The sequence below is a fragment of the Nilaparvata lugens genome, chromosome 5 (assembly GCF_014356525.2).
Source record: "Nilaparvata lugens isolate BPH chromosome 5, ASM1435652v1, whole genome shotgun sequence".
In the NCBI taxonomy this organism is placed as follows: Eukaryota; Metazoa; Arthropoda; class Insecta; order Hemiptera; family Delphacidae; genus Nilaparvata; species Nilaparvata lugens.
The window spans coordinates 18,542,531-18,567,726 of record NC_052508.1 but is presented as its reverse complement, the minus strand read 5'-3'; the positions used below and the strand labels follow the sequence as shown (position 1 = coordinate 18,567,726).

General features: G+C 37.5%; 3 protein-coding genes and 1 long non-coding RNA gene across 4 annotated transcripts; 3 read left to right on the top strand and 1 right to left on the bottom strand.

Annotated features, from left to right (window-relative positions):
* Positions 1 to 7,453: 7,453 nt before the first annotated feature.
* Positions 7,454 to 8,100, top strand: LOC120351572 (histone H1B-like). The gene has a single exon (XM_039429400.1). The coding sequence runs from the start codon at positions 7,454 to 7,456 to the stop codon at positions 8,027 to 8,029; it is 576 nt and encodes a 191-aa protein (XP_039285334.1). The 3' UTR covers positions 8,030 to 8,100.
* Positions 7,965 to 8,560, bottom strand: LOC111043350 (histone H2A). The gene has a single exon (XM_022328267.2). The coding sequence runs from the start codon at positions 8,538 to 8,540 to the stop codon at positions 8,166 to 8,168; it is 375 nt and encodes a 124-aa protein (XP_022183959.2). The 5' UTR covers positions 8,541 to 8,560; the 3' UTR covers positions 7,965 to 8,165.
* Positions 8,561 to 11,283: 2,723 nt separating this feature from the next.
* Positions 11,284 to 11,745, top strand: LOC120351257 (histone H2B-like). Its single transcript, XM_039427823.1, has one exon. It carries the CDS (start codon positions 11,284 to 11,286, stop codon positions 11,653 to 11,655), a length of 372 nt encoding a protein of 123 aa, XP_039283757.1. The 3' UTR covers positions 11,656 to 11,745.
* Positions 11,746 to 14,851: 3,106 nt separating this feature from the next.
* On the top strand, positions 14,852 to 22,994 carry LOC111057021. Its single transcript, XR_005571258.1, has 5 exons — positions 14,852 to 15,008; positions 15,972 to 16,102; positions 17,963 to 18,139; positions 20,246 to 20,345; positions 22,737 to 22,994. It is a non-coding gene; the product is annotated as an uncharacterized LOC111057021 (long non-coding RNA).
* The last annotated feature ends 2,202 nt before the right edge of the window (positions 22,995 to 25,196 follow it).

The window sequence follows — 25,196 nt, the reverse complement described above, 5'->3', positions numbered from 1 at the left end:
GACAAGTGGATAGAAACTATCTTTCCCAGGCTGGGATGCAAGCTAGGCAGTTCCCAACCCTGAGGAAGATCCTCACCTCGTCCATCAGTTGAAAAAATGCAAGCTTTCTGTAGCCTATGCTAGGCAGCCAGCAAATAAAATATTACGTTCAATTTTCACTAATTTCAATAACACTACTTTCAATTGCTTCCATTACATCTTGTTGTTGGTGGATGACTGCAAACCGAGCCCGATCAGGTGTCATCAGCAAGCGGTGGGCAGGCTTCAGCTGGTATTGTACCATCAGCTGATTCTGGTTGTCACGAACTGGCAATGCAAAAGCCTGGAAAAGTTCAAATCTCCGTCAAGGAGACATTAATGGCACCGTCACAATCAGTTTTATCAAGCCACCAACGGATACAGCACGCACTCGCATGATATTGTAGTACAGATATGCACTGGTGGGGTTCGTCCCAAATGGCAACTCCAACCCATCTGACAGGCTTGATCGAACTTTTTCCAGAATATTACTTAACTCAACAGGAGACAATAAATTGATACTTAACCTACCATATGACACTTCATTAATAATTGTTATCAGTTTTCTTAAATCTAACAATGCATCACTACTTGCTAATCTTAAATTCTGTAGGGCTGAGGATGTGTTAATATAGACATTCAAAAGTTCTTCGATCTTAACCACCTTTTGGTTAAGTTTCTTTATTGCAGAGTTTCTTTTTATCTCATTAGTGTTCTTTGAACATTCCCTTGCAATTTCAACCAGCTCTCTACTGTTTTCTGTCACTCTGCGACTTAAATGTCAGGTTAGGGTCAAGTGTTCCTTCTCCACATGAATGAGGCCTGCAGTTTGAGTTTGGAGTGCTTCCTCGCTGTGTTTCACTGACTGCAGATCCTCGTCTTCTGCCACTCCAAAGATTACACGAAGAAGTTTTCCTCCCACATTGATCAGCCCCCTTCTTCCCCTTCCTCGGTACAGAAGATCCATCAGGGTTCGAACGGAGTCAGAGATGTCATCCTGCATATCGCTGATGCTGCTGAAGGCTTGCTTTTGAATGTGTAGTGCAGGCATTTTTTCTGAAGCAGTGGTGATGGCATTCTGCATTTCTTGGGTCTGATCGTGTAGTTGAGAGAGTTTGTGACTGATTTCAGTGATGTTGATAACTACCAGGATCCTCCAATAGTCATCTGTCATAAGGACATCTGCTATCTTCTGGAACCATACTCCTTGTGGATTGTTGATCTCTCCACATGATAGGCCGATAGCACCTGCAACTGATGAAACAGCTGTGTCCAGTCTTGGAACGGGTTCATGTTCTGTTAGTTAACTCATCTGTACAGTGTCCTTGCAGTGTTAGATATCTGACCCTGATACCCTTTTCTTGCCACTCAATAGTTGCATTCCTCAGCCCAGTTATTTACAGCAACTTAATACTATACCAACACAATTAATCTTATCCTTCTAATATTAACCAATACAATTTGTAATCAAAACATCCAGAGAACAAAATACACTATCTGTCAATGGCTCTCCATTGAATATGAATATTTCAAACAACAACTGAACAATAAATTCTTAACCTAAAGTCACATGAATCTCAATTACTAGATATTGTAGCCGATTACAAAAGTGTTCAATAAAATTCACAAACAAAATTAATCAACAACAAACAATTTGGATCCTCTGAATTTTCAATAAAACTTCAGCAACAACTGGGTATAGCAGCATGTGATCCTCAACAAAGTCCATGTAGGCTTACACCTTCCCACCAAGGATTGCTCAAACCTCTACCAAACAATACTCGACTCAGCTATGCTTTAGGACAGACACACTTCCTCCCTGCCAGATAGCCATGCTTCTACAGTTCCAGACAGCCGTGCTTCTTCCCTGCCAGACCTCCATGTCTGCAGTTCCAGACAAGTCACGCTTCCTCCCTGCCAGACAGCCATGCTTCTGCAGTTCCAGACAGCTGTGCTTCCTCTCAGCCACATGCTGATGAGTCTCATATTTGAGCTAGTGACACCTTCACTTGCTCCTGATTTTCTCATGCATACCCTAATGCATGTTGTAACCTGCACACCCTAGGTAGTTACCTGTGCACACATCTCATGTGTGACTTCCTTGGGGCGCCAAACAATGTTGCTTCCGACAGTCGACTACTTAACTCTGTTACTCTAGGTCGAGAGATAGAAATATTCTTCTCATCTTGGCATTGTCATTAATTTGATACCTTCTGTACTCGTTGGACTCAATCCCAAATGATATACAGTCACATACAAGATAGAACTATTACAATCTTGATCACATGACAACTATACCCTAAAAAGTCTACTGCATCAGTTGAACTAAACACATTACATCATTAAAATTCACCAAAAGCGTTTCAATAACCAATTACCAACAGCATTGCCAAAATACTACTATCCTTGTTTTTTTTAATCACTTTCTTCATATCAACATAATTACAAAAAAAAAGTTACTAAAATTTTCTACTTCTTCATATCTCTTCATCACACTCAAGCAGTTCAATCAGCTAACCCAGAGCCAAACAACTACTCAATCCAGAAATTTTTTACCCGAATTTATTGGTTAGGTTGCCGACCTTCTCTGACTTCTCGTTGCAAGTGGGGATCTGGGAACATCTCTCTGAATTAGATAAAATAAAATCCTGCTTGTACCGCACGTGTGAAGGATCCTCTTATCAGCATGCAAGGCGATGATGTTGCTAGCAGACAGCACTCCTAACAACTCCAGATGACATCACAGTTAGGCTCTCCAACTCTGCTGTAGAGCATACTCCGTCTAGGGGTAGGATGTCATACAGCTCTATTGGGCACCGCGAGAGGTGGTGACGTCGAACGCTGTCATTGTCGCGGCTGCTATCGCTAGCGAGCGCAAGAAGGTGGTCTCATCATCTCATCCTCAGCTACCGAGGAAGCGAAGGGAAATTTCTTACCACTGGAGGGAAACTCTTGAGCGCTGGCCGGAGGGAATTTATCAACCAGAGAGGGAAATTGTTCCGCGCCATCAACCGGCGCACTGAGTGATCTTCTCTTGGTTTTCCTTTCACACGCTTTTTCGTTGGTTATAGGTTGTTTCTTTCTGCTCTTCTTCTTCTTCATCTTATTGGCTTTTTGCATCGTACGTCCATCCGTAGATTCAGATTCGGTGCTATTTCTCGGAGATAGATCTTCAACTAGTTCTTCTTCTCTCTGTTTTGTTGGGAACTTCGCGTTCTTTTCCAAGCTACAGTCTATAAGCAGGTATTCTCGCTGTTTCTCCCTTATTTCGCCAGTGTTTTCGACTCTATGCTCGCCCATACTAGTAAATTATAACATAGTATGCTGTTACCATTTAATATGTTATTCCTCTTTCATTCGCTTCATATCCATTGCGAAATTACAATTTACTATACCTTCAAACGACTTATACTGAAACAATACTCTAATGACAATAAAATGTCTTGTGAATAAACTAAATTTATTATCGAATCTCTCACAGAATTATTTATTCCGTATGCAATCATAAATATTGATTCCAGAACGCAATAAATGAAACAAATATGTAAATACTAATATATCCAAACAATTTAAAAAAAAATCTTTTTCAAGGCTTTAATAATTTACTTAACTTTCAAATTCTTTTGTTCTAAGACACATTCAATAAAATCCTCCTATGATTAGTTAGTTTTCCCATAAATTAATTTCTTCACTGATTATTTTCCACAGAAAATAATCCCACATTGATAGCTCTTGTTCTTAAAAAGTTCGGACATCAATCTTCCTATCACACGAGATACGCTAACAAGCAACAGCATTCTTTGAAAACATTTTTTTTCCTTCAATTTAATTGTAATAACTTGTTAAAATATTTTATGATTACTTAATATTTTGTTACACTCAAACAATTCACAGTATTCAATTTTGCATAGGCAGCCAACTAATAATAATTTATTAATCATCAAGTTCTTCATCGAGTAGTGGACTAACAAGATCAATGACTAGTAATGAAGCTTCCATCAACAAATCGTTATATTCGTACATTGGAAGCAGCTCCAATAAAACTTCCATTATTTCCTGTACTAGCGTTAAAAAGTTACGTTTTCTAATTTTATAATCAGTGCTACCCAACATTTTTTTTCTTTTTCAATCCACTGATAAATTATTGTAGATTTCTACTGTATTCTATATTTTTGGCATTCTTGCAGCCGAATTCCACCGAACTGCCATCATTGTAATATCTCAGGTAGATTAGATATTAATGAACTGTTTTTACCAAAGGGTAGACGTGGTTAAAGAAAGCTAATTTTTACTCTGTGAAAATTTGTTGTATTTAAACATTTTCTCTACCATTGTTTACAACAATATTGACTCTACTCTGGCTGCCTAGCCTAATACAAAAAAAAAACATTGAAAGAGATTTGGAATGGTACAAATAATCAAGAAGAAACCTATCGTTATGCAAATAAAGTTCGATCGCCCCTTGTCATTTGAGTAGGATTAATATTCGGGACTCACCCATAATGAAGACGCTGAAGAAATCCATTAACAAGGAAAACAAGGAAAAAAAATTTAAAAAAAAACACATAAAAACGGGAAAAGAGAAAAAAATTAAAAAAAAACACATAAAAACGGGAATAGATGAAAAAAAAAACATAAAATCGGGAATAAATGGAAAAAAAATGGGACATTGTTTCTTGTGCAGTCGTGCAACCAGTACATGTGTGGGTGATTTTCGTGTAGTAATGAGATCACACCAGATGAATATGTCCATGGTAGACCTACTCAATCAAGATGTCCATGGGAGACTCAGATCAACATGGTCATGCTGCTCTAAAGATCAAAATGGCATTGAAGATATTTTCAATGACCCCCACTCCACTGCCTCCATGTTCAGACATGACATATGGACATTCTCAATGACCCTCACTCCTCCTGTCATATGGACCATCATGTCTGTATGGCATAATTGGGTCGTCCACTCAGTGGTCAGTCAGTCAGTTCAATTACTGTTCAGTTACTGTTCAGTCATTGAACAGTGACTGATCAGTAATTGAAATGACTGACTGACCACTGGTGGGCGTGGCCATTGGTCATGTGACTGGGGAGGTGGAGTGGGGTCGTTGAAACAGCCTTCGTTGAAAGCATAGCAAGATGATTTCTTACCTATATGAACTTGGGGCTCTGAACTCGGGGCTCTGAACTCTGGACTTCTGGACTCTGGACTCTAAACTCTGAACACAAATGTCCTGCATCATTGAAAATGTCTGTCAACAAGATAATACCATGACTATGTAGTTCCTCCACCTCAAGCTCAATCACTGCATCCCGCAGACATAGCTCACTGTTTGACAACATGTCGCAGTAGATGGAATACCTCTCAGTGCTGAAAAGCCATCTTATACCAAACAGAGAAAAGTGGTGGTGGTGGTGGGGATAACCTTCCTTGTCAACAGGTCTATGACAATGCCACCCCATCATGACTCACTTCTCAATTCTTCGTTATCATTAGTATAAAGAAGTATCATATTCTATATAATTTAAGTCTTTAAACATAAATCCTCTATGGTGTAGTGGTTAGCAAGTCAGCTTCCCAAGTTGGAGGTTCTAGGCTCAAATCCAAGGCGGTAAAGGCAAGTATTAAAGGTCAGTATCAGCAGTACCAGAGGATATATTTTTTGTATGTAGTGGGTAGACTGGCCCACCACTGCCAGTCACCCCGCCACCGGTCTTCCGGCTGCCACAGGTCGCCCGGCCCGCAACCAGTCGCCCCGCCGGTCGCCCCACCACCGGTCCCCCGGCCACCGCCGTTCGCCCCACCGGTCATCCGGCTGCCACGGTCATCCGGCCGCCGTCGGTCGCCCCGCCACCGGTCGCCCGGCCGCCGCCAGTCATCTGGCCGCCACTGGTCGCACAGCCGCCGCCAGTTGCCCCACCACCACTGGTCGCCCCACCGACGACTGCCATCCCACCACCAACAGTCGACCTGCTGCGGCTGGCAATTGTCCCGCCGGCTGAGCATGGGCATTCTCAATGACGCTAGCTCCTCCTGTCACATGGACCATGCTCACCAGTATTCAGCATGTCTGTGGGGGGATGGTAGGGTCATCCACTCAGTGGTCAGTCAGTCAGTTCAATTACTGATCAGTCAGTCAGTTCAATTACTGATCAGTCACTGATCAGTCACTGTTCAGTCACTGTTCAGTCACTGATCAGTAACTGATCAGTCACTGTTCAGTCACTGATCAGTCACTGATCAGTCACTGTACAGTCACTGATCAGTCACTGATCAGTCACTGTTCAGTCACTATTTTTTTTTTTTAATTTTATTTATTTTTTTCTTTAATTTTTTTTAATTTTTTTTATTTTTTATTTATTTTTTCTTTTATTTATTCCCGATTTTATGTTTTTTTTTTCGTTTATTCCCGTTTTTATGTGTTTTTTTTCTAATGTTTTTTTCGTTTTTGTGTTTTTTTTAAATTTTTTTTAATTTTTTTTTCTTTATTTTTTTCTAATTTTTTTTTTTAATTTAATTTTATTTTTTTTTCAGGTTTGGTTGACCTGGGTGACCTTGAGGTTAGGTTTGGTTGCCCTGGATGGCCTTGAGGTTAGGTTTGGTTGACCTGGATGGCCTTGAGGTTAGGTTTGGTTGACCTGGATGGCCTTGAGGTTAGGTTTGGTTAACCTGGATGGCCTTGAGGTTGGGTTTGGTTGACCTGGATGACCTTGAGGTTAGGTTTGGTTGACCTGGATGGCCTTGAGGTTAGGTTTGGTTGGCCTGGATGGCATTGAGGTTAGGTGTAGTTAACCTGGATGGCCTTGAGGTTAGGTTTGGTTGACCTGGATGGCCTTGAGGTTAGGTTTGGTTGACCTGGATGACCTTGAGTTAGGTTTGGTTGACCTGGATGACCTTGAGGTTAGGTTTGGTTGACCTGTATTACCTGTGGTCAGCTTTTTGGCTATTATCTAGTTCCAGACCAATAAAAGTGTATAATATTATTGCATGTGTGGATGCGTACTGACATGCTCTAACAGACTCAATAGTATTTTTGTAAATTTCTGTGCACACAATTGATGGATAGTCAATCAAGTGTTGCAGTGTACCGAGTTCGGTCGGGTATGAGAGTGTTTGAACGACTTTTTCAATAGAAAATCACTAATAATTACCATATAAACCTATTCAGTTGTCTAGAGAATAGTGTGAGCAATCCAACAATACGATTTGCAGCTTTGTAGCACGAGCGATTGCAAAGTTATAAGCAAAAGAGTGCCGGCCAACAAGCACGAATTTCTGCTGAACTATCACAATTTTGGCTTGCCACCGCTGCAGCTTCCATATCGGTCCGTACAAGTCTATATAGGTCGGTTGTTTTCAATGAATCTCGAAGCTATTGAAAGCAAGTTAGCATCAGCAGCAGCGATACCACTACTGTCTACTCTACTACTCAACAGCACGATGTCAGCCGAGACAGCAACCAGTCCAGCGGCAACGGTCCCAGCCGCGTCCACACCGGTCAAGGCGAAGAAGGCGGCCGCATCAAAAGCAGCAGCCAGCTCCAAGAAGCCGCGTGCCAACCCAGCACACCCGCCAACCGGCGAAATGGTGAACGCTGCTATTGCCGGATTCAAGGAGCATGGTGGCTCGTCACTGCAGGCGATCAAGAAGTACATTGCTGCCAACTACAAGGCCGATGCAGAGAAGCTGGCGCCGTTCATCAAGAAGTACCTGAAGACAGCCGTCGCATCGGGAGCTCTCACCCAGCCGAAAGGCAAGGGTGCCGCCGGCTCGTTCAAGATCTCAGTGAAGGAAGCAGCCAAGGGTGCTGCCCCGAAGCCGGCTAGTGCCAAACCGAAGTCAGCTCAGCCAAAGAAGAAGAAGCCCACTGCTGCCGGAGCAAAGCCCAAGAAGGCCGTTGCCTCAGCTACAAAGAGAAAGGCAACGTCTGCTGCCGCCGGTGAGAAGAAGAAGGCCGCAGCTAGCAAGCCAGCCGCCGCGAAGAAGAGCAGTGCTGCTCTAGGAGACAGACAGTAACCACTATAGTAACAAACATTGATATAATATAATAATTGAAAAATAAATGTATTGCTGGCACTGAAAAGGGCCTTTGTGGTTCAACACCAAGAGTTGAATGAATGCGCGCGAGCGCGCAGTAGCAAGGCAAGCAGACTTAAGCCTTCTTCTCGGTCTTTTTCGGCAAGAGGACAGCCTGGATGTTGGGCAGGACACCACCCTGTGCAATTGTTATGCCGGACAACAGCTTGTTCAGCTCCTCGTTGTTCCTGATGGCCAGTGGCAAGTGACGCGGAATGATGCGAGTCTTCTTGTTGTCACGGGCGGCGTTGCCAGCCAACTCCAACACTTCAGCGGCCAGGTACTCCATGACAGCGGCCAGATAGACGGGAGCACCAGCACCAACACGCTCGGCATAGTTGCCTTTGCAAAGCAGACGATGGATACGACCGACTGGGAACTGGAGTCTGGCATGGGATGAGCGAGACTTTGCCTTTCCCTTCACTTTTCCGCCTTTGCCTCTGCCTGACATGATGCTGGTTGTGGTTTGTTGATCGGTGCTGTAGAAACGATGGAATAAGAATGAAAATCTGTTGGAAATTGGCACCTATATATAGGCAATGTGTGGCACGAATTTCGACCAATTAGAGTAGACGTGACATGATTGGTAGCAATCACAGCCAATAGTTGAATACAAGCATTCTATTGGTCGACAATGTTTCCACACAAAGTCAATAAATAAAGCAGCACTAGTTCAACTGAACACACAGTCACGAGCCTCCGAGCAGGTAACATCGGCAGAGGCCCTGCAGCAGGTAAAGAAGAAGTAGGAGCCGAAGGAGTGGGAGGAGTAGAGGATGAACAGTGGGTCGACCCTTCGCTCTGCCATGCGGACCACCCAGAGGGCCACCCACAAACCAGTTTCCTCAGTTCAGAGAAGGGAGAGACTGACCAAACTAACGGATAGCTCCTCCCCTCGTCTGACAACCACTATGGCGAGAGGGGTGACGCCAGAGTCTTCACCTTCCAACAACAAGTCAAGTGGGGTGACTACAGCCCCCTCCACCCCGCCACCCAGCAGCAACGACCACACACAGGCCTCATATGCAGCTACGGTGGCGACACCACTCTCCACCTCAGCGCCCACCAGGGACTCTGAAGCAGAGGAGGACCCCTTCATCCTTGTCGCAAGAAAGCAGAGGAGACAACAGAATAGGGTGAGTGAAGAACAAGCTTCTCATAGTACTAACAGAACACCCACGCAGTCTAAAACAAAATTCTTTCCTCCACTGGTCTTTCCTGTGCCACAAAATTGGATGAAAATATCAGTTAAAATAGAGCAAAAAATCTATTCTAAAATAGTTACAACCTTGAAGGGTGGTAACTATGTGCTTAAAACCACCACTGAAACTGACTTTACTACAGTAGTCAGTTTTAGTGGAGGAAAACATCCCCTTCCACACCTTCAGCTCTGAGCGCGATTCTGAGCTGAAGGTTGTCCTCAGAGGCCTTCACTGGTCTCACAACCAAGCCGACCCGGCCGAATCACTCAAAAAGGCTGGGTTCAACGTACTACTTGTAAAAAACATCACAAGTCGTGGGAGGCCTTGTAGCCTTTTTCTGATCAAATTGAAAAAAGAGGGTGATTTTAAAAAAATTTACTCTCTCCCATCAATCGGCTCTGTAGAGGTTCAAATTGAACCCTACAGACCAAGGCCCAGCCTACCTCAATGTTTTAAATGCCAGACGTATGGCTACAGCTCTGTAAACTGTTTTCACACACCCAGATGTGTGAAATGTGGTGAAGACCACACTGCCTCTCAGTGTCAGAGAAATCTGAACACTGAAAAACCCATCTGTGTGAACTGTCGGGGCAGTCACACAGCAAACTATAAAGGGTGCCGTGTACACCTTCAACTGCTGAACAAGGCCAAGAAGTCGCCTGAAGCTGCCCGGTCAACTGAGACCACTCAGTCGCCGTCAGCAGCCACTCAGGCGGCATCCAAGCGTCCGCAAATCGCGGGGCAGTCGCTGAAAGAGGGGAGTGTGGCTATAACTACACCTCCTTCTGCTGTGGCTGCTCTCGCGGACGAGGGGAAATCTCTGCCCCCTCACCACCTAAAACTAAACAACATCACAAGGTCACTAAAATAGTTACCAAAACCTACAAACCAGTGGAGAAGAATATATTTCCTTCTCTCCCCATGGAATGGGTTCCACCACCGCCCCCTGTCATCTCTCACTCAAACTTCCCCCCTCTACCATCACAACAAGAGCAGCAGTCATCAGCAGCGCTGAAAGAAGGAAGTTTGAAACCCACAACAGAACAGGGACAAAACAGCATTCTGAGCTTTTTGAGCTCACAAAAGTTCATCCAATGGGTGGTAAACATCTTACCACAACTCGCCACAGCCTCGAATATTGGTGAGGCCATTGGAGTTATAATGAGTGCACATCCCTCCCTCCTCGACCTATGCCGCCCCTGTCTGGTCCCCATACCTATTGAAGACCAATAGAAAACGACTATTTGGCCTTCAAAACAAACTCATAAGAACCATCTGCAACTTTCACTACACAGTGAACAATAGGCTACTCTATGAATATGTCTCCACTCCCCAACTGATTGACTTCATTCAGCTCACACACAGACTGACACAGCATCAACGTCGTGGCATACATCAGTAAGGCAGATGTACGAGATACCACGACCAGTTCAAACAAAAAAGCCACTCCCTTTTCAACAATGGTGGCCAGACTGATGGTCAGCAACTTGACGTTAAGGTCACCATTGTAAACAGCTCGTATTCCCCTGAGGTGAACCCATCTCCATCACACTTCTCCCAAAAAAGTGAATTTGGCAAAAAAAAAATGAAATGTATTAATTTATAAATAAATTGTCAAATGAACAAATATATACATAAATGAAAAATAGATAAATATTCATAGATACAAATATATTACAAATATTCAATATTATAACTGACTATTCAATCATTCGGTGATGCATTTTACAACTATTCCATATTACAAAACATATTATATTATATCTTAAAGAAAAAAAAAGCCGAATTCACTTAAGGTCTATTATCTAGGAGCAACGAAAAATTTTCAGTTCTGTTAATGCTATGAGCAGTCATAAGGCAAACCAGCCTAAGGCACTGCCAATTAGGGTGATTCACTCACCCTGTTCCACCCACAGTCAGTCAACTGAAAACACTCGTGGACTAGCAGCCCTATTGAGCAGATCTCGTCTAGCAGCAAGCAGCAGCAGCAGTATGCCACCCAAGACAAGCGGTAAAGTAGCCAAGAAGGCCGGCAAGGCGCAGAAGAACATTGCCAAGGGAGACAAGAAGAAGAAACGCAAGAGGAAGGAGAGCTATACCGTGTACATCTACAAGGTGCTGAAGCAAGTTTACCCAGACACCGGTATCTCGTCCAAGGCGATGTCGATCATGAACAGCTTTGTCAACGACATTTTCGAGCGCATCGCGGCCGAGGCAAGCCGACTGGCTCACTACAACAAACGTTCAACCATCACCAGCCGGGAGATACAGACCGCTGTGCGTCTTCTGCTGCCCGGTGAACTGACCAAGCACGCAGTCAGTGAAGGAACCAAGGCTGTCACCAAGTACACCAGCTCCAAGTAGAGAGTTTGTGTGTGTGTGCGCTCGCCGCCGACTAGCATGCCACCACAACACCCGCTTAACAACAACAAGTGTACCGCATACAAGCGTCAACGGCCCTTTTCAGGGCCAATAGCTGTTTGATTTTCAAAATGAAAATAATATGATTTTATTTATTTGCTACCGTCACGCTTCACAAGTGTGATGACTATGCTATTATATTGATTGATACACTGTGTGTAACAGTGACAATGTGTCTCTTCTGAGTGCAAAGTGGAGAAGAATATAGTCTGATATAGCGAGTTGGCTCTTTTCAGGGCCACTCGCACGTTTCCACAAATTTTCAACAACAAACAATTTCCACATGAGTGGTGAAAGTTCTCTTTTCACTTGTTGCATCAAACATGAAGACTACAAAGCCTACTGGCAAAAATAATTAATGTTCATGTTTGATCAGTTTTAATAATACAACAATATTCTTTCCACAATTTTTGTCTCAGTGGCCCTGAAAAGAGCCTTGGTCTCCAAACAGTGTGTATGAAAAAACAGCACCAACCAACTAAAAATTGAGTGGTTGCACCAGCAATAGAGAGAAAAATGGGAAACAGCTCTCTGAACGATATCCCGACATAATAATTTGATAATAGTGTCAGTGGCACTAAAAAGGGCCAGCATTATCTAGAGACACAAACACAAGAAGCATTATGATTGATAGTGAAGGGAAGAAGAGAGCATCAGACTACAGACTCTAGAGCAAATCAAACCCATTATTAGGTTTTGAGAAGCAGTAGCAGATTTTCATCCAATGTGAAAAATTATCGTCTACTGGCCCTGAAAAGGGCCGTTGTTGGTGTGAGTGCGCGTTGCATTGCACAGCACCAGCAGCCAATAACATGATATAGCCGCGTGTGTTGTCGTCTAAGCACGTTCTCCACGAATACGCCTGGCCAACTGAATGTCTTTCGGCATGATAGTCACTCTCTTGGCGTGGATAGCGCACATGTTGGTGTCTTCAAACACAAGACCATTAAAAATTGAAATTAAGCAAAAGAAATCAGAATAATAGTAGATAATGAAGTTATAATTGATTTTTGTCGAAGATTTACCTTCAAACTCTTAGGCTTAAAATTACTAAAATTCCTGAATACAAAATATTATCAATTGTATTTTTTATGCTTTATATTGACTTACACTTAGCAAAATATAACATTGTAAAGGTGGGAAAAAGTATTAAAATTAGCTACATTAGGATATCTCTATTTAATACCTTGATTTTTTAGCCATGATTCAAAATGTTGACATAAAATATAAAAAAAATCATGCCCCCCCCCCCCCAAAAATGTTGATGGCGCAAATTGCGCCATGTCCCCCCCTCTTGTGGGCACCCCTGCAAGAGAGAAAAATATAGGTACAGACTTATCATGTTTCAGATTATATATTATAATATTTTATGCTATGTTACTAGATTCCAAAGAAACCTCCATTCATTCCATATGAAATATGTTTTTGTTCAACTCTCCTTTCATTTTTTATGTTCATTCCACCTTTTTGAGGGGCACGTCTTGTCCCTCAAAAATTGAAAAGATCGCACCACATCAGAGAATATGACGAAGAAATAAAGAAGTCACTTGCTGAACTCTTTCACAATTGATAATTAATAATTCCATTCAATCCTACCAAGCAATAGACCTAGTTGCTATCTGAATTAAGATTCTACACTGTAGACTAGCTAATTAGAAATGAGAATTCGCCAATGAATAATTCCCTGATTTGTGGCATTGATATTCCCCCACTTCACGAAATACAAAATTCAATTGAAAACTGTTGTAATAGTTACAGATGAATTCCTTAAAAGGTATTCATTCATTCATTCATTCATTTATTGTATAAAATACTATAATCATAATACAATTATGACATTGGAGGAAAAACTAGGCTGAGCCTGTAATGTTTCTCTCCAAAACTTTTGATAAAATGTTAATGTTGTCCAAAAGATAAGGTTATGAAATTTAATAACACACTGCTTCGTTACTTGATTTTCGGTCCAGGAATGATGATTTAAAATTTTGAATTTTGAAGGTTGATTTTATACTCTAAATGAATCACAGAATGTATCACAATAAATTTAAAAAACGTTAGAAATATTGCATTTATTTAAAAAATTGTAATACAATAAAGTGCATATTCGATGAAAAATTATACACATTATAGAATGAAACTCAAATCATGCATTATATAATCATGTAATATAATCGTAAATTGCATAATATGAAATGTATATTATGGGTATAGAGAAATTCGTCAGAAATTTGATTCTAAGCTGAGAAATGCAAGCATGTTAATGATCACTATTTTTCAACAAGATTAAAATAAAAAATTGGAAATAGATTTTCTGTCTGGGTAGCAAACCTTATCTGCTTCAAATTACACAAAAAGTCAACCATTTGTGAGAATCCCTCTTGTGATAAAATGTTAAATAAGCTTTTTGAGAACTTTTTAATAAAATGTTACAATTTGACATACGCTCTACTAAGGTCTAGGATGTTTTGGTGAAAATGTTTTCAAATCCTTCCAAAATTACGCTAGAAATTAATGTAACTTTAATTCAATTAAATTATTAACTGCTTCTTATATTTGATAGAGCTTTTCAATCAGCGATCTATATAGCAGTCCATGGAGCATGTTTCCAGTTTTCTGCTGAAGGATAGAACATGCAACAAAAAATGTTTTGTTTCATGGTCAGGAATTTGCACTACCCTATTCAATTTTCAAACAAAAGGGAAGACAGCTTTTTGTCAGTGACATTTTGGGCTGAAAACAGGAATCCAACACTCGCCCTCTAGCACTCTCCTTCACTCACTCACTCTCTCTCCCTCTAACACACACTTTCTCACACCCACTCTCTCACTCACTCAAACTCTCTCTCTCTCACACACACACACACACACACACACACACACACACATACAGTCCCACACATACACAAACGCACATGCACCTACTTTCTACTTTCTATTCTCCAGTCACCACTATATTTCTCCACTACATGCTAATGTGTCCAACGGCCAACTCCAAGGTACGAAGTGGAGAGGGGATGATGGTTTGGTTTTGAATTTCTGAGACAAGACAAGAGTTCTTCTATTCGAGAATTTCTGTTTGTTAGTTCACTTTTCACTACGGCTTAAACCTTAAAGATTTAAAGTGGATGACATATCGCACAGTGCGCTCCAGTAATCCAGTGAGATAGTTGTAGTGTATAGGTTTGTTTTAATTATTGAGTTTCTATCTGTTGTTTTTCCTGTTTCCTGTGTTCTTCATTTTTGTCTTCATTCCTCTTCGTTACTGTGTCTGCTCCTGAGTCTACAGTGTCAGTGCAGGTAAATGAAAACTACAACCATATTTTTTATTACCAACTTGATGTATTGTATTGGAAACAAAATTGTTTTGGGAATCCTTATTTGATGTCGTCAGATCCAGTATTGTCAGAAGTTTCAAATAGATTTGGAAATGAAGTCGTCTTTCTTTATACCTTTCTCAATTTTTAAATAATTTACAAATATTGCCCACTTCTTATTTATCTACAAATTATTTGAAATAGTATCAACTCTATTTTTAATGTTGAGTTAGAATGAATCAAAATTTCATGCAATCGCTTTTGATCTTTTACTCAGTGTGATAGCTTATTAAGACAATACCTAAAGTTGAATGAATCCACAGTTACTTTCTCTTCAAAAATGTTCTATGTCTATCCCATTTTATGAAAAATATTCAAATTTTGAACACTAGTTGTTCACTGCTTTTGGGATTTGAATTTGGGATACAATATTCCTGAATAGGACACTCCTTGTTTTTATAATCTTTGATCACTTGGTAGAGAGTTACTGGGAAGGATATTTTTATTATTCTTTCCAAAGAATGGACATTGATATGTCCAAAGCTCCGCCAATTTATGTAGATACATTACAATATTATCTTGTATAGTTATTCCAAATTGATTTTTTTTCATACCATTGTACAGTTCAATAATTTTTTTCTTAGTTTATGTTATGTAAATTCATCTAAAACTTTGCTGTATTGTAAGCTATTGTATAAGTTTAGTGTATAAGCCAGTATATATTGTAATCTACATAAATAAAGTAATCAATCAATCAATCAAGCTTCATTTTATGTTATCAGGAAACTTTTGATATTTTCTTTTCCCTTTTAATATTGAATCCCTAATTTCAATCAACTCATTTTTTTAATAGTCATTCCAAAGTTATGAGAAATTTTCTAATTTAATTGCTATCTTTAAATTAAAAAAAATCATGACCTAATTTCAGTTATTGTTTCTATTACAGCAAAGAAGCGAGACCAAACAGCAGTAAAATAACAAGAGCTTGCATAGATGAGGAAATATCATCAGGATAATCTTTACTTCCATTGAGAGAGATGGTCAATTTCCAGTCAGAATGGGAGGAGAAAATCGTTTGTGAGTAACTCCAGCAATATATAATATTTTATATAATAAATATTTCTTGAATAGAAATAAAAAATAAAAATCTAAGTACACTTTTTTAAAATTTTTTATATACCTACGACATGTTTTGGCCATGATGCCATTATCATGTAATTGAATAGAAAATAGCATTAAATAAATACTACCTATCACAAGCTACTTATTTCTGATCACTTATGCTAGTACATTGATATGATTTTCCAGACTAGGACTGTAAATTTTGAATTTATATTTGCATGATTTTATCAAAAATAGGGTTATTGATGTCCAATTGAATTAAATTTATTATTTTATCTCTTATTAATTTTGCCGGTGCATAAATGTGAAATTCGTCTTTAACATTCAGTGCAGGTTTCAGGGCCTCAGTTTTACACTTATATTTCCATGATTAAACAGAGATAAAATAATAAATTCAGTTCAATTGGACATCAATGATCCTTTTTTTATAAAATCATGCAAATTTAACTGGATGGCTCGTTAGAGTAAGTGATAATGAACCGGTCTAATTATCAAGAGAACCCGAGTTCTAATCTCGACCGGGGGCAAAAGTTTTTGACCACAGCACAATCACATAGATATGGCCTTTCAGAGGAGACGATAAGCCGACGGTCTTGACTAACTAAAAAGTAGTCACCTCTCATCATCATCCCTCTCACTCATTATCCACGCACAAACCTATGAGCTTATGTGGGCATCATCCTCATTATTATTATTATTATCATTATTAAATTTAATATAAATTCAAAATTAACATTTATAGTTTGAAAAATCATATGAATGTACTAGCTATGATCAGAAATAAGAAGCTTGTAATAGTATTTATTCAATGTTGTTTTTTATTCATTTTATTTTATTCAATTACTTGATAATGGCATCAAGGTCGAAACATTTCGTAAATAAACAATTTAAAAAAGGGTACTTGGAGTTTTATTTTTATTTCTATTCAAGAATAGCCCCAACGAAAAAAGATTATATAGGTATGTCTTGATTTATTCATTCAATTAGTTATTCATCCATTTAGTGTATTATCCAATAAGTAGCCTACACCAAAGTCAAAGACGATGTGGTTTACAATCTAGGTACATTATGCTCATGCCTTGTTATACAAAGTGTTTCAGAGGAGTATTTTAAACTTTTAATTCAAAAAATCTGGTGTGGTGCACTCACACAACTTTCCTTGCCGTTATGAAAATTTATCACCTGACGCTAGTGTTCCCATGCATCTCAAGTCTACTATTCAAAGATACAAGCCAGCTGGTGAAAGGACAATAAGGCTGAAGACACACGAAGTTTGTTATCTCTTCATAGTGAATGATTTAATAGAATCAACAGTTGCCAACAGTTTGTAATTGAAATAATAACATTTTCTCGAATTTCGAGCTTATTTTCAATTTTAGGTGAAAATGTTAATGGACATTAATTGAAGAGATTTTCACGCTCAATTTTTTCCACTTGGAATTTTTTTGTTTAAATTGTATGTAAAGCCTGATAATTGAGAATCTAAAATCAAACTTTGCATAGATGAGGCGGAGCTCCTGAAATTTTTACAGATATGGGACTTATGTAAAATGTGGCAGTTGATAGAGCTTATTAATGACTATGTTAGGTATAAATTTGATCAAAATCGTTTTACTGCATCATTTTTGGAACGTCATCTGAGAGACATCGTAGATTTCTTTCAGCTTCTTTCCTAGAATAATCTTACTATAAGTTAAACAGAACTGAGCTCCACTCAGAAATAACGTTTTTGCGGAATAAATGTCCTTCATTTCGCAAACCATTTATGACTGATCATTTTACACAGTACTAATAAAATTGTTTTGATTTTTTTAGATAAAGCATATGAGGACAGTGGGGAGCGCTAATATTGGCCAATGTGTCAATAATATCTTGAGAAGATTAATGATTGATGAGCTGGCTATGAAATTCTCATGTACTGGCCGTGCATCAAACGGGAAAACAAAAACTCCATTTCATGGGAGTGAGATATCGAAATTCATACCGTACTGAGTAAGTAGGCTATTCCTTTATAGTCGAATATATGACATTTTTGGTTATGTAAATATGGATGTTACTTATATTTTTGTATGTTAATTTATATGTTAGCAAGGTAAGCGTTTTAGGCCATATTTACTCTGCACTGTAGTAGATGTATTTTCAAACCATATTTGTGCATTTGTGTATTCAAGTACCCATTTTAAAATTAGCATTTTTTTCTTATAAATAAAAATATTGGAATATTATTTCTATATTATACTATTTCTATTTTTCTTAGATTTATATTTTTATGTATTATTCAAGAGTAGCCCTAAAGAAAAAAGACTATAGGTATGTTTTTTCCCAGTACGGTAATGCGTTCACAATAGCTTGCTCAAAGTTGCAACCATAGTCCAGTCAATATAGACATGAAAAAGGGGGCCTGCTAGCAATTTATATTCTATTTCTGATTTTTAATACCTATATTTTACCTATACTATACCTATACTTCAATGAAATTTAAACTTGAACTTTCAGCAGTAAAACATAAAAACATTTTGGGACATTATCCATTACCTATCAATATTTGACAATAAAATAGTTTTGGGCAAAGCCTGCTATTCTTTCCCAATTATATTTATATTATTTGTGATTGTATCCACAAATGGATAAATAAATTCAGAACCAACCAATATTTTCATGATAAATTGTCTTGTGCTATAAAGATACAGAGTGGCCCAAAAACCTTGTATTTTTGCCTACAAATCCAGTACCTAATCGGACAGAGAAATTCGTTCTCGCTTTTTTCAGATGATGAAATTCTGAAAAAATGAGATCACTCGGAACTCTTTATATTTAATAAGAGTACCGTACTGAGTTACAATTTTTCAAAAATGAGTAAAATATTAAGGAAAAAATCAACTTTGTTGAATTTTAGTTTTTAATCTTCAATATCTTCCGATTGTTACCATTCAAATCTATATGAGATAGAGCACTACCTGATCTCAGATTGTGGAGCACAAAATCAAGAACAGAGAGAATTCGAATTTCTTATTTAAATGGGAACAATTGGATGATATTGATGATCAAAAACTGAAATTCATCAAAATTAATTTCTTCTCAAAATTTTACTCGTTCTTGAAAAATTCAACTCAGTACTCATTGGAGAGTTGAGAATAATATCATTTATTCAGAATTTCATAATCTTAAAAAAGGCTAAAGCGAGTTCTTCTGTCCGATTACTGGATATGTTGGAAATAGCTGAGAACTTAACAAATAACTGAAAATACGAGTTTTTGGGCCACTCTGTATCTAGTAAAGGAAATTTTGCATGAAAAAATTGGTTCTGGATTTTTCTTCTGTATCCACACAATATATTAAGAAATCAGAACTACAATTTAAATTGCAAGCACTATATATATATAGTGACTGGACTATTCTGGTAGGTAATCACTGAGATTAAAGGTGGCATTCTAGCCGCGGTTCACACTTCTGCCAGTTCATTCTTTCGTCAAACTTCTTGTAACATATCCAACATTGAAACTGTACCTTAGAACAAGAACCAATAATTCTATAATTTGAAATTTTGAGACAAGAGCATTTGAAAAATTGAATCAAAATTATCTACACTCTTATTGAAATGCTATTTTTTGTCATAAAATTATCTATTAGGCTATAACTAGTTTCACAATTAAGAGCATAACAATAATTCTTATGGTCTATTGTAAGGCTGAACCTATGCTGCTTCTTGCTCATTGATGCGGGGGATCAAGGTTTTGCTAAAATATTTTCATTTTCATACCATACGAGAATGATATTTTATTAGAATTTTTTTGGTGACAATTTTGCAGTATTTTTGCATCAATAGGATTCTGTGTTTCTCTTGAATAAATTCAGACTTATGATTATATGGGTTGAAGTTTGAAAAAACCCATCTGTTTACATTTTAAGCGAATCAAAGATGTATTGGTAATCTCCAAGAGGTATATTTCATCATGAGTTCAATAATATTGATGCAATTTTTAATTTGCCACCTATCATGTAAGAAGGTGATCTAGTAGCCTATTGTTTGATATACTATCACTATGACTGTATCTATCAATGTATTGCTATATTTTTTCTTATCCAATTTTGTTACAGTTGCTGTTCAAAAGTTGTTTGGTGACATTGCAACTGAAGTGAAATATGGATCGTTGGCGTCAAAATGACTTCAACAAGCCAGAACAAGGGTGTTGAGAAGGTGAGTGAACAATTTTTTATTGTTTAAAATTACAACGTAAATTATTTAGCGGATCATTTCTAACCGTGATTTTTTTGTTATTGATGAAAAAGTATGGAACAATAATAAATTAGTAGTCCCAATACATCTGGAGAAATTTCAAATCAGTTACTTGAATCAAAGAAGAACTCATCGTTTCGTCCACTTCACCGCTTGCTCCCAATACTCTTTTCCAATGTCTTCTTTTGCATCCAATATCTAATCACTGCTACCCAAAGACGGAACCTCCTTCAAACATAGTTTTTCAACAACCTTTGAAATTCAACGATACATATGCACATATACAGAGTGAGTCATATGTATGGGAACCCTTCAATAATTTCGAGACAGTTGTAGATATAATACTGTAACTTTCAGGATAAGTTATTGATAGAATACTCTACCTTTTAATGTACAACTGAGTTCCAACCCCTTATAAGGGGTTTACTTGGGGGTTGTAACTGGAATATTTAAAATGTAAACACCCATTGTGTGGTTAATCATTTTAAAGGTCTTTACAAAACAAGAAAGATGGCATCAATAAGAATGTTCTATGATACTTGTATCCAAAATGGCGGCTGATTGAAGTTTTAGTTTTTAAAGAAATGAGGGGTTGTAACGCAAATATTTAAAATGTAAACACCCATTGTGTGGTAGATAATTTTTCTTCAATATCAAACCATATAGAGAAAACATTAGGCCCACTCAAGATTGAATCTTCGAATGTTTTCTCTATGATTTAACTATTTTCAGAGCAATATTTTGTTGTGAAAATGCCGGCATACCGGCTTCAAGTTTGCCGCTATACGTAAGTAGCCTACATACGTTACCTGACTTACAGGCCTCTTTGATCAAAAATATGCAATGGCCGAGAGCGTAAAGGCGTTATACATCAGAACTCAAAGCTCAGTGAAATACAAACATGATCTAGGTTCGAACCTCGGTCAGTGACATTTTTTTTTATCGATGAATTTCGACTTTTATTAGCTATTTTTTATATTAGTTACTGTAATTTAAATTTCAATCAATTTTTTAGATATATTTTGAGACAAAACTGTGAAATATGCAATTATATTAATTTTTTAATCACATTATTTCAAAATAGTAATGAAAATTCTATTCATCCATCTATCCATGAGATATTGCACCAGGCGCAAAGCGCGGGCTATAAAAATTCAAACAATTATTCGAAATATTAATAGTATAAAAATATTGTCACTATTGTAAATTATTAATTAGTAATATTGAAATTAATTGACAGTGAAAGTTGTCATAACCAAGATTCAAACTATCAAAATAGGCTGTTTGAATTTTATTTATTTTTTAATTTCTTATATATTGGGAAGTTTTTTTTGGTGCGGCGAAAAATAGCGTTCGCACCATGGGCAAAAATGTATTTCCAGCTCTCAATCTTTTCTAGTCCTCGGCCTACGGCCTCGGACTTGAAAACCGATTTCGAGCCAGAAATATCTCATTTTCGGCCCTAGGTGCGAAATATACTATTAAATACATGATTGATAAAAGTAATAAAACTTAAAACCACACTTTTTTTAATGAATAACGGAACACATTGAAAAACTGATTAGTTATTTAGTAATCTGTTTGGTACTTTTTACATTTCATTTCAAAAGATGCTCGAAATGCTCCCCTTCTCTCGTTTGACAGTGTGCCAAACTCATAAATGTAAATGAGATGTCCTTATGAAGGCCTAAGTCATTTATATTTTTATGTAATTCATTTATGTATGTCAAAAGGTAGAGTATTCGACCAATAACTTATCCTGAAAGTTACAGTATGTATAACAGTCTCCAACTTATAAAAGTTTTTTGCATTATATTTTTGAAATGGCAAGGATATCACTGCAAGAACCATATGGTTCCTTGCCCATAAGCTTTTTCGAGGACACATGGACAAAGCTAGAAGACAAAAATAACTATATCTCAGTAATTTATTATAGGATTTTACAAAATCAGGCATAATTCTCTTGAGAATTGGAAGCTCTGAATTTTACTCATGATACACATTTCCATTGAACAATGATTCAGACAGTAAACTTAAATTTAAAACTTTAATGTAGACATGATACCATACTAAATTTTTAAGGATAATATTCATCCATTATATAAATATGGTGATTATTCTTAAAAAATTAAATGCCGGATTACATGAAAACTAAGGAGGATTCAGAATTTATCTTGAAGAATAGAATACCGTGGTTGTGGTAGTACTGATGTATGTATTTTTGGGACACTCTGTATGAGTTGATAAGCTACATAATCAGCATTCTGAGAATTGATTACCGAGAAATTTTATATTTTACTCATAATAACCTATTAAGTTATCCCACTAAACTGTACATTTCATATTTCACAGGACCAAGATCAGAGAGACTATGCCTCATGAAGCTCAAATCGAGGATGATAGCAGTTCAAAGTAAAAATATATAATTAGTTATAAATTGAAAGTTCAATTTTCATAATAATTAATAAAAATCATTGCATTTTATTGAAAATAATGTTTTCTTATTTACATTTTTCGCTCATAATGACATACTCTGAAGTTAAGCTTTAAAGAAAATAAACTAATATAGATATTAACATTTAATATTTCAATAGATATTCAAAGTAATAATTGATGTGTTACTCAGATGTATATGAACTGTTTTCCATTTGAGGTGTTGCAAGCATTGAGGGCTGTTTGAACTAGAACAGATTTGATTTAATTCATCAAATGGCGAGTGACTCATGCACTGCTCCCTCTCAGGACAGTCTGCAAGCTGTTATTGGTTAGCAGAGGTCGATCTCGACTCAATCAATGCAGCTACAGAGACAGTTTATAGACTGCCCTGACAGGAGAGAATGAATAAGTAATTTGCCATTCACAGGAGAATTTTAAGGAATATTTCAATTTGAATATATAGATTTCATCTATATATAGAATGTATGGATATCCACTGAGTATAGAAATAGAGTATTAAGGCAATAGTAAGATTGGAGAGCATTAGTTTGGAAGAATAATTGAATCATTAATAATAAGAATTACAGATTTATTTCAAATTCTGGATGAAATTTGAATTATGATTAAGCATTGATATTGGATTGCACTGGCCTTGAATCAGATTCATGATTCGAAGCTGAAACAAGCTCACTTCAAGAAGGCAGTATGCATTGAATCAGGATTGATTCACTCTAAACATCCAGCTTGAATCAGACTCTAATTGAGCTAGAATCACAATAGAATCGAGCTTGCGTTTCGTGAAAGGTGTGCCAGGTGGCCTTGAATGCGGGTATTGCATCCAGCATGCGTTTCAAGCCTGAGTCGAGACTGCATCTCAATCCTGATTCGACCGTGCATCTCGGGCCTGACTCGAGCTCGCAACGCGCCCTTGATTATAGCTCGCAGCACCAGCCTGATTAGAGCCAGCATTTCGAGCTCGAAACTAGCTTGAACAATGTTTAAACGGACTCTTGAAATGAACTCATTTCGAGCAAAACGCATGTGAACGAAATCTTGAATCAAGCCCTCACATTTGACAAAACGAGCTTGTTTTGATTTCGATTCAAGTTGATTTTGCTGATTGGGACAGCTCGGTGATTGGTTAGCAGAGTATCAATAACATAACTACTAAACTTATGATTATGTTTTATTGACCTGAAAAAGATATAATCTATGCATGTTGAGCTTGACAAAGTCACTCTGGTGTCTATATCAATAAACGATTTATATCCATTACTACTCATAATTTCCAGATATTCTAGCGTATTACTATTATTCATATCATTTATATTGATACTGAGGTAGCCTATTATCAAAGAACCCGAGTCACGATGTTGCTCCAAGAACAAGGCTACTCAAGAATTGACTGCTCTCAACTTCATGCCATCTATATAAGCACAAAATACTAAATTTATAATTCAAAACTTCACACTCTAAGAGAATGGAGTCAGATCCATCAGGTGATGGTACAATCAATCAGGTGAAGGTCAGATCCATCAATTATACAATCAATTTTAGAGCATCGAATGCCACTCTCCACTGAAACATAAACCATTATACCTGATACTGCAGAAAAATCTCTACCAGCATGGAAACTCTCATAACCTTCAATATTAAATAATCGATGATCATGACAAGATTGAAGCCAAGTCTCAGACAAAACAATGATTGATGGTAACTTCTTTCAAGAATTAATATAAATGATGAAATTGTCGAAATTTCTATTTTAACTGCGTATATTCTGATGCACTATGGTTCTATTACCATCTTCTGCTAGGGAGGATGAATTTATTTCATCTATACCTAAAATATAACTACAGCTACCGGTACCTTCCATTATGAACAAAAGTAAATTTTATAATACTATTACCAACATTCATACAAAACACATTCACACATGAACCAACTAAATAAGAAACAAACTTATTAAAGTAAATGAGAGTATTGGGGAAAATTAAAAGAAAATACTCAATACTGAGTGATAGGAAAACAACACAGTAAAAAGTAAATAGTGAGAATCCATCGCTATCTGTATAATTTAGAAGGATGGAATCCATTACCTTTATTACTCTTCAAGTCACAAAACAAAAATATCATCCTAGAATACAATTGTCGAAATCTATAATATTTAAATTAATGCAAAAGAAGAGCTTAATACTAGAAAAAAGTAAGTAAAATTAAATAATATAAACTTATTGGGTACTGTACATAATCATAGGACTCTTTTTTCTGTAAATATTCATACTTTTCTATACTGCTTTTAATCAATGCCTATATATGAAGCTGTCATCAATCACTACCGAAAATATTAATAAATCACCATAAAAATTATAAAAT